Source organism: Daucus carota, chromosome 2, assembly GCF_001625215.2.
Source record: "Daucus carota subsp. sativus chromosome 2, DH1 v3.0, whole genome shotgun sequence".
NCBI classification, from domain to species: domain Eukaryota; kingdom Viridiplantae; phylum Streptophyta; class Magnoliopsida; order Apiales; family Apiaceae; genus Daucus; species Daucus carota.
The window spans coordinates 54,052,504-54,063,110 of NC_030382.2; the positions used below are offsets into that span (position 1 = coordinate 54,052,504).

The 10,607-nt window shown below is 33.2% G+C and overlaps 1 protein-coding gene across 3 annotated transcripts; it reads left to right on the top strand.

Annotated features, from left to right (window-relative positions):
* Positions 1 to 64: 64 nt before the first annotated feature.
* On the top strand, positions 65 to 2,700 carry LOC108207956 (rust resistance kinase Lr10). Of its 3 annotated transcripts, none has more exons than XM_017378415.2 (3): positions 65 to 663; positions 754 to 1,037; positions 1,454 to 2,700. In XM_017378415.2, exons 1-3 carry the CDS (start codon positions 212 to 214, stop codon positions 2,572 to 2,574), a joined length of 1,857 nt encoding a protein of 618 aa, XP_017233904.1. In that variant the 5' UTR covers positions 65 to 211; the 3' UTR covers positions 2,575 to 2,700. The 3 variants fall into 3 exon arrangements, with proteins under 3 accessions (XP_017233904.1, XP_017233905.1, XP_017233902.1); XM_017378416.2 differs by having other exon boundaries at positions 65 to 502; XM_017378413.2 differs by having other exon boundaries at positions 65 to 1,037.
* Positions 2,701 to 10,607: the final 7,907 nt, after the last annotated feature.

The following is a 10,607-nucleotide window of genomic DNA, read 5'->3' on the forward strand; positions in this document are numbered from 1 at the left end:
AAAGTGATGAAGGAATTGGATAAAAAGTTAAAAGTTTTTTGCTTATATAAAATGATAAATTTGTACGGGTTTGAGAAAAAGTCTGCAGGGACAGTAGAGATAAACTCTTCAAATATATCCGGGGACTCATTCTTCATTCTCAACTAATTACAAAACTATCAAAATTCCAATAAGCATTAACATTGGTCTTAAATTATTTGGGTTGGCTTCCATGGGTGTCCGAGTATATCTTCATCTTTCCTGGATAATAGTGATAGTTGCAGTAAGAGTAGTTGTTGGAGAAAATGTATCAGCTGCAGGTGTTCAAGAGTGCCGGATGACGAGATGCTCCCATCATGGCCCTGAAATTCGGTTCCCGTTCTGGATCAAAGAGAAGCAGCAGCCTGAGCAGTGTGGCTATCCTGGTTTCCGAGTTTTCTGTGACAGAGGAAATACTTTGCTGCACTTGCAATACCTGGCAAACACTTCCCTCCCCGATACCCTCTTTTATCTTTCTAAAAATGTATCCATCCATAGTATCAACTACACATCACAAGAAGTATTTGTTTATGTACTTAATGGTTCCCAGTTTACCAATAATCTTAAACTCTTTTCCGCGTCGTCCACATCATTGCCGTCTACACCTCACTTTGGAAAAGCATATTCATATGATTTCGCTAATATGTATTATCCTGATATAACATATACTATGTGTTTCAGTTGTTCCGCAGGAGTTAAAAGTTTCATCCCTGATATGCTCACGTCCCCTGGCAGGAAAACTTTCCCGGTCTATTGTCTGGACGACCAGTACTCTGCATTTTCCGGTGAATATTCAATATCCTCATGTACCAAGATTTTCAATTCTTCTCTCCCAGCTCCTTTACTTTCGCAAGGATATGATCCTTATGCTCCGCCAGGAGTTGTGGATGCTCTCTCTATCAGTTGGCTAGCTCCAAACTGTAGTAAATGTGAAGCCAAAGGGGAGTACTGTAGGAGGAAGAGTAATGCTAGTAGTAACATTGAAGCAGCCGATTACAGTACCATATGTTTCCCTAAAGGTATGTTCAAAATGAATATACATAATTCATCTTTCTTTTTGCTAAGTCAAAATAATTCAATTCTATACAGTCTCACATATTCTCTGAATCATATCAAGTCTATACTGAATCAGAATTACAAATTTCCAATTTAAATTATAATTTTAAAATCTAAACCTAACACTACAGTTTTTTTTTTTTTGAAAGGACTACACTACAGTTTTGTCTCGGACAAGTCTGATATTTCACGTATAATCAATAATTTCCTATTTTGTTTAAATAATTATATTCTTATTAATCTTTTCCTAAGAAATATTTTTATTGATATAATAATATTACAACTGTTTTTTAGTCCCAATGTTCATGCACACTATTTCATAGTGCGGATTAATTGATCTAATAGAACTAATGTTTTGGGCTATTTTATTGTTTAACAGGTTCTGCTGTTCGGTTTTCGATTAAACCTATTACAGTTATAACCGCTGGTTCCGCTATTTTTGTACTTTCCATCATGTTATTATTGTATTATATCATCAAATTATACAAGCAAAGGAAATATGATGAACAAAAGATTGAAATGTTTCTGACGGATTATAGAGCCATGAAACCCACCAGATACTCTTATGCCGATATTAAGAAAATAACTCGTAATTTCAGCGATAACTTAGGAAAGGGGGGTTATGGATCGGTGTACAAAGGGCAAATTACCAAGGAAATCATTGTTGCAGTGAAGGTACTTAATAGTGATCCGAAAGCCAATGGAGAAGACTTTATCAATGAAGTGGGCACTATAGGACGAATCTATCATGTCAATGTGGTTCGCTTGGTGGGATATAGCGCTGATGGTTGTAATCGAGCTCTTATTTACGAGTTTCAACCTAATAACTCTCTTGAAAAGTTCACATACTCTGGAAAAATGCTACATGATTTCCTTGGTTGGAAGAAGATGCAAGATATCGCTTTAGGCATAGCTAAAGGAATTGAATATTTACACCAAGGATGTGCTCAACAGATTCTTCATTTTGATATTAAACCTCATAATATTTTGTTAGATCAAAACTTCAATCCCAAAATTTCTGATTTTGGTTTAGCTAAGTTATGTTCAAAGGACAAGAGCATTGTGTCTATGACTATGGCTAGGGGGACCATCGGATATATTGCACCAGAAGTATTTTCAAGAAATTTTGGAAAAGTATCATCCAAGTCAGATGTTTATAGTTTTGGTATGTTATTGCTTGAAATGGTGGGAGCAAGGAACAATAATGAAGTGGAAAGCACCAGCGAAACATACTTTCCTGAATGGATCTTTCATCGCTTAGAGGAAGGTGGAGAAGTAACAATCCAAATAGTGAAGGAAGAGGATTCAAATATCGCTAGGAGACTGACTATTGTGGGGTTATGGTGCATAGGGTGGCATCCGGTGGACAGACCTTCAATGAAACATGTTATCAATATGCTAGAAAGTGAAGAATGCCCGAAAGTGCCACCTAATCCTTTCAGATCATCAAATGTCCGATCATTTACAAATGATCTGGAAGTCATTTCTGAGTCTGAGTGACAAAAATATTTGCATGTATAATGAATATCATTTGAATTACATTATTGTATTGCTTATAAACAACATATCATAAGATATGTCATCAAGTCCTTTTGATCTTTATCAATTACATTTCTTTATGTTATATATAGAGGTATCAGTGACATTTATTTATGTTATATATAGAAGCAACAACTTTCTTCGAACAACATTCCAATGATCTAGTTATGATTTCGTGTAGATAATATGTTTGGTTTGAATATTATTCGTTATCTTTTTAGTTCTAATGCATGGAGCTCTTAACTTGTTTATTGTAAACGCAACAGTTCAACAACAGTCAATTCATCATCTAGGGATTCTACTCTAAAATCTTATACCGATATCTGGGGTAAGAATTGATCATGTATACGAACTAAAATCATGTGAATTAGAAATAAACCACCTCTTTTGTCTTTAGATAACTAGAATTTAGAAGGCCATAGGCCCATAGTGAACTAATCCGAGGAAAAATCATCCAAATGATTCAAAATCATCGTCTTGTTAATTTTCTCCACTATTTTTTGTCTTCCATGCGATTGATCGAAACTGAAGGCAAATACTATAGAGTATTTAAAAAATTCCACAAACAACATGTTGCTCGAAAATGGTAAGAACAACCTATCTAATTTGATCATTTGAAAGAGAAGTTTCAGCAGATGGGCACTACTCACATTTAGTCACAGCCACTTCATTTTTCTACATAGAAGAAGCAGATCATGCTAAATATATATTCATTGAAGGCAGTAATCAGTTGATCTTTACATTATTATATCAGAGCGCAATATAAGTAATTTGAGTTAGGGAAAAAAAGGCTCCTAGTCAGTTAGATAACCTTTTAGAGCTTAGTTGAAAACTAGTTCAATAGGCGAATTTATCTTAACAGAACTATATATCCACACATGATGTAACAAGTGCCGTGTTGCCGGGATTTGGAACGTGGAACGTCATTTTAACTACTGAAGTGGCTAGAGACTTCGACACTTCTTTGAAGTTCATACAGTTATACATTTCAACCATATTCTTAGTTCTAAACCCTGTCTTTAAAATTGAAAGCAGTTGCTTTTAGTACTGGCTATGACCAGCGCAAATGCCAGATTGAATGAAGGATAGCAGATGTCTCGTGGTTGTCGGGATCGAAGATTGTTTGTATAATTTGGCCGGCAAGAGTATATTTGCAAAGACTTATCAAAATTTTAATATATGGGGGATCGATAGACCTTATACACTGTTGCTAATTTACATCAGGATGATCTCGTAATTAGTTTGAACACCCTAGAGAATGCATACTTGTCATTTGTTTAAAAGATAATGTGTGTGAATGATACGTGTTGCTTCGGAATTAGAATTTAGATCTAGGACTCTTGTCTTTTTCTTTGGTCAAGTAGCAGAAGACTTGGTTAATTCATTGAAGTCTATGCATTATACACCACTAAATAGTCTCAAACGAAAGATACGCACTGTTTTAAACCTCTAAATACAGTTTCAATCAGTTTTCCACAGTCACATCTTCTTCATGGTTTTCTGGCCCATTTGAAAATCTTGATGAGGCTATAGCAAAGTATATGAGAAAAATCAACAGAAGATTAGAATCAAGTTACACGGAAGTAAAGGTAGATAAAGACTTGCCCGGTCAACACGATCAGGGAAAATTCCATGGATTAGAATTCTAATACTTCGATGACTTGCCCAATTAACACGATCACTAATAAGTAAAATTCTATGGAATGGAAATCTAATGCTGAGAAGGACTTGCCCACTTAACACGATCTCTAGAGGTGAAATTCTATGGGCCAGAAATCTCGCTTCAACTCTTTGAGGAACAACCACTTATGTACTTAAACAGCTAAAACAACATGATTGTTGATTGAGTACTGCGTGAATCTTCTTAATTATTTTTTTTTTGACGAAGCGTGAAGTCTTTTAGTTTAACAAGAAAAACTATAAATTTCATTATGCAGGCGGCAGGCCCATGCAAAGATGAATTTATCTGGTGTTGCAATTGCCGTGTTGCTTCGGTTTTAGAATTTGGATCTAGTAGACTCCTGTCATTTTCCGTGGTCAAGTAGCAAAAGACTTGGTTAATTCATTGAGGTCTACGCATTATACACCACTAAATAGTCTGAAACCAAAGATAACACAAATGCGAACCTCTGGATACAGTTTGAGGATTTTAACTACTGAAGTGGTTAGAGACTTGAAACTTCTTTGAAGTTCATACAGTTATATATTTTAACCATATTCTTAGTTTTAAACTCTGTCTTTAAAAGGAAAATACTTGGTGCACATAATTGTGTACAAAAACATGTACATAATGACATGTGGCAGATTTTAATTGGATGGCCCCCCTGCATTTACACCAACCACCCCAATTAAAATCCACCACATCACTTGCCACATCATTATGTACAAATTATGTGCACCTAGCACTACTCGTCTTTAAAATTGAAAGCAGTTGCTTCTAGTACGGTCTATGAGCAGAGCAAATGACAGATGGAATGAAGGATAGCAGATGCCTCGTGGTTGTCGGGATTGAAGATGGTTTGTATAATTGGCAAGAGTACTGGCAAACACTTATCAAAAATTTTAATATATGGGTATGGGGTTCGATAGACCTTATACACTGTTGCTAATTTACATCAGGATGATCTTGTAAGTTTAAAAATCCTAGAGAATGCATACTTGTCATTTGTTTAAAAGAGAATGAGTGAGTGTGTTGGCAAAAAAAAAAAAAGAGAATGAGTGTAATTAAAGAAAATTTATTAATTGTTTTAAAAATCTGAAAAATAGATATTAAAAGGGATTAGATATACTTTTTAATAAAATAATTTTTTTAAATCTTTTTAAATTGTATAGTATGTGTAATTTGTGATCAAAGTTTAGTCAACTTGACCTTTCAATAGTCAAAACAAGACACATAATATGAGACGGAGGGAGAACTATTTTTGAAAAATTTTGTACGCTTCTGTCCCTTTTTAGTTGTCACATTCCTATTTTTATTAGTCAAATTTACTAATATTTGACCAAAGATTATAATTCATTCTTACACTATTTTAAAAAACTGAAAATAACATATTAAGGTAGATTAAAAGTTATTTCGGTGATTTTTTTATTTTATTAATTGATAAAATATTTATAAATTTTAGTCAAATTTTGGTCAATTGGACTGACCAAAAGTCAAATATAACACGGACGGTAATATTAAAAAATGAATGACACGTCAAAAAAGGAAAACGGTCCCAGTGGACCGAGGGAGTATGAGACTTTGAGTCTTTGACAGAACATCTACGCGGTTTAAAGACTTGGCAAATCGACGTGCGGGTCAGCGAAATTACTGTACCGTGTTAATGGGAATCATACGTCGAAGACTGGGCCAGTCACCCAGACTCTGCTTCCAGTATTTCATGGAAGGGGGAGACGGGAGAGACAGGAGGAAGCAGAATTAAATTCTTTGTGGATAATGACAGGTTTTGTCTTCCGCTGACTGGGGAGGACCAAGTGAAAAGATTGGTACCCCCATTTCAAATTACATGTCTACTTTCAAAAAATAACATAGTAGTTTAAAAAAAGTGGATTTTGAGAAAAAAAAATGTATTAAGTCATTAATTGAACCTAATATGTGGTATGTAGTTGATCTTGAGGAATATAAATGTGAAATGTGTGAAGGAGAGTTGATTTTAGAAAAATAAATTTACATTGAAAGTTGGAGGGTACAAGTATTTTGAAACAATTTTTTTCTTCTAAAGTGGACATATATTTTGAAACGGAGAAAGTAAAAAAAAAAACTCCTTCTGTCCCTATTTAGTTGTCACATTTCTATTTTTGTTAGTTAAATATACTAATTTTAGACTAAAAATTATAAGTCATTTTTTCTTATTTTAAAAAACTGAAAATTACATTTTAAAATAGATTAAAAATTACTTCCGGTGACATATTTTTTTATTTTCACGATTGTTAAAAAAATTTAACAAATTGACATAGATATGATATGATTACGCAGAAAAATTTCCACACAACACAGCTGCATGTGCTCCTTGGTCTCTTGTGGGGTAGTAGGAAATTATTCAGTAAATTCAAAAAGACCACACGATAAAAGCAGCTAAAGTTGTTGGCAGTTCAATTTGTTAGAAAGCAAGCTAACAGGGTGGCATATCAATTGGCCAAATTCCCTTTACGCTAAATGGCTTCTTAGATTTTTCGTCTCCTCCGTCATTCTTGTTGGAGACACTCTTGTCAGACTATTCGATGTTTTAATGCTGATTTAATTTACTTCAAAAAAAAAAAAAGTCGTTCAATAATGAATTATGATGAGAACTTGTCGAGGATGTGAAGTTCTTCGAAAATGTTGTTAGGAATTTCAACATTATATTCTCTATGTTTCTTTATGTATTTGTCGAATAAATTCCTGAACACATGCTAAGCAGTGAGCACTATGTAACATTTATAAATTAGATATTTTTAATTAATGTGATTGTTGTTAAAACAAAAATCCATTATTATTAATACATAAATGAGATGGTAGCCTTGATAGCATATTTCTCTTATATGAAGTTACATAATATATATCATTATAAAAATATACATAATATATAGATACATTATATTTTTTATGTAATATAAGTACAAATTTTGATTATTTAATCGAAAACGAAGTTATATATAATTTTTTTATTCCAAAAATCATCTAAAATTAAGCACTATCTCAACATGATTCTATAACAAAATAATAATCATCGAGAATTATTCTGCTGTGGAATGAGTTTTGAAATAAACTTTTTTCTTCAAATTTTAAGTGTTAAATTACTTATAATAGACATGTGTCATAATATTTTATATTAGAATCACATTTTATATGTATTCTTCTATGATAGAATTTGTAATAAAATTGATGATTTACAATAGTATAACAGAAGTACCTTTGTGGAATGTTGGCCTAAATGAGATGGTTCAATGAATAACTATTTTCTGATATTTTTTAATTTATATGGTTGTTGTAAAAAGTAAAAACAGGGATTCATCATTATCAATATATACATGAGATAGTTCAATGTATAATAAATTTATCCTAACAATTTAGTAACTTTTAGTTACAAGTTTTTTGTTTAATCAAAAATAATATCTTTTCTTATCCAATTTTTTATGTAATTCATCATCTATAAGTTGTCTTAAACAAAATTATCATCAATCAATAATATCTTTCAACTTTAACAAGTATTAAGATTCATGTTTTGCATATTAGTTATATTGCAGAAAATAGTGTTATGCGATTTATAAGAGTAATTGTTCTTTTGATTATAATATTTATATTGTTGAACATAATCAGCAGATTGTCGAATGTTTATAAAATATTATAGGACAAAAAAATATTAGATGACTAGATTATATATTTTCCAATTCTCTACTTCAATACTTCAATATTTTTGTCCGGAAGCTTGCAATGTTGAGACATGTAACACACGTATGAACATATTATTAATATACGAATGTTTTGTTTTTATATTATTAATATTTTTTATTCTTTTTTATATCAATTTTTTATGATACATATTTTTAGCTTTTGGGTGTGCATTATACCACCAATATTAGAAATACATCACAAATTATATTAAAAATATTTACACAAGAAATATCTAACATGCTAAAAATAAAAAATAAAAAAGACATGTATAAATAAAATCCAGAAAATCCACATATGCGAAAGTCGTAGCGGGCGCAGGTAGGTAAAACGTGAGAAAAATATAGTAATTCATAATAATAAATATTTTTCAATAAATAATAACTTGAAATTGAACCACCTCCTTTGAAAAAAGGAAAACTATAAATTTCATAATGCAGGCCCATGCAAAGATGAATTTGTCTGGTGTTGCAATTGCCGTGTTGCTTCCGTTTTAATTAGAATTTGGATCTAGCGGACCCCTGTCTTTTTCTGTGCTCAAGTAGCAAAAGATAACACAAATGTGAACCTCTGGATACAGTTTGAATCAATTTCCTACAGTTACATCTCATCCAAGCATGGTTCCTGGTCCCATTTGAGAATCTTGGGGTGACTGGAGGTAGCTAGTATATAAATGACAAATCCACAAAAGATTAGAATCAATTTACGTGGAAATGAAGGTTGACAGGGACTTGCCCAATCAACACGTACGATGACTAATAAGTAAAATCTTATGAATTGAAAATTTAATGCTGAGCACAACTTGCCCAATAAACATGATCACCAGAAGGGGAAACTCAAAAATGGGCTATAAGTGTCCGAATGGCCTTATCCGGCCCTATATCTGTGAACACCCCTATATCTGCTAACATGATTGTGGGTTGAGTACTGACTGAAGCCATTTTGTTTAACTTTAACAGGAAAACTATAAATTTCATTGTGCAGGCCCATGCAAAGATGATTTGTCTTTTGTTTCAAAATTTCACATCCACTGCCTGACAAATAACTAGTTCATTTAATAGAAATGTCAAGGAAATTAGATACTCCCTCCGTCCCATTTTATCAGCCTTTTTAGAATTTGGTTGTTGTCCCAAAATAAGTGACTTTTTCTTGTTTTTATACACTATTTGGCAGGTGAATTTCAATTTTACCACTCATTAATCTCATCATCATGCTACAAGCAAATCTACAATCTCAAGATACCATTAATAACTACATCCATTTTAGTGTTAATTTTCCATATCATTACAGTGTTTGTCTTGCATGGAATCAATTGAAACTAATGTCAAGACTACAGAGTAGTATTTAAAAAAGCAGATGCCACAAAAGAAGCAAGTTGCTGAGAGTGATCCCGAGAACAGCTTGCCTAATTGATTAGATCATTTCAGAGGGGAAGTTGGGTGACTAGGAAATATCACATTAGGCCCAACCACTTATTTTTCTATGTACGAGTACGACATGCAGCGGATCATGCTAAACATATATCACCAGAGGCGTTAAGTGCTCTATTTACCTCATGCAGTGGGTCAGATTCATAGTCTTTTACACCTTTTTTGGTAGCCGATTGCATCAGTTTTACAATCACAAATACTAATGTAGTCATAGCACAACTGAATTTGAGACTTGAACAATGAACTTACTTATTTTTAAGAGAAATTCAAAAATGGGCTTAAGTGTTCCAACTTCCAATGGCCTTAGATCCGTGATCATCCCATAATCTGATAATATTACGAGCACTTGGATTATAGACTCAGGAGAGGCATATGATCAATAACTCAATAAAAGAGTTAGTGAGTTACATCTACCAAACAGCCAAAGTTCAAATAATAGTTTTGTTGGAGATGTTCATCTAGCACCTCCTCTGGTTCTCCATGAATGCGTGATATTAACAGAGGGGTACATCGAGGAAATATGTATCCCTGAAAGAGTGGAAGACGGTCATAAGAAATGGTGAATGAAGGCCGAAAAAAAAACTTAGCTAGAAGTAGCTAACTAATTCTGTTCTTTTATCAGAAAATGCTTCAACACAAACTTTATTACACGTACCTCTGCCATTTTTTCACTGCTACCATTGTAATTGGCTGACTAAGGTCACTTACACGGCTTTTTTTTTTTCCTGATGATATATCGTTTTCTATTGAGAAATCGTCCTATGTGATATTTTAACAGATGGGTACATCAATGAGGAAATCTGTTTTTCCCGAGGGAGTGGATTTGGAATATGGTCTTAAGAAATGGTGAATGAAGGCAAAGAAAAACGTAGCTAGAAGAAGAGCTACTAATTTTGCTCTTACGTCACCAAATGCTTCACCACAAACTTCATTACACCCTCTGACATCTTTCACTGCTACTAGGGGCCCCTCCTTATCATTAATCCTCCTATGGATGATGGGGAATTTGTCGAAGGTGAAAGTGCTGAAGGTGTTGATAGGAAAGAAAATGGGGATCTTAAAAGGTTAGGATCTTGTGAGTTTAGAAGAATGTGATAATGAGCACTGTGTTGTGAGCAGAAAGAGGAAAGAGGATGCTAGAGAGAATTATTATATGTATTAAGGTATACAGCATTGAAAACAGATTCTGTACA

Coding starts and splice junctions, on each gene's coding strand:
- LOC108207956 (XM_017378413.2), top strand. CDS start 212: ATGGGTGTCCGAGTATATCTTCATCTTTCCTGGATAATAGTGATAGTT. Junction 1,038..1,453: donor TACCATATGTTTCCCTAAAG/GTATGTTCAAAA, acceptor ATTGTTTAACAG/GTTCTGCTGTTCGGTTTTCG.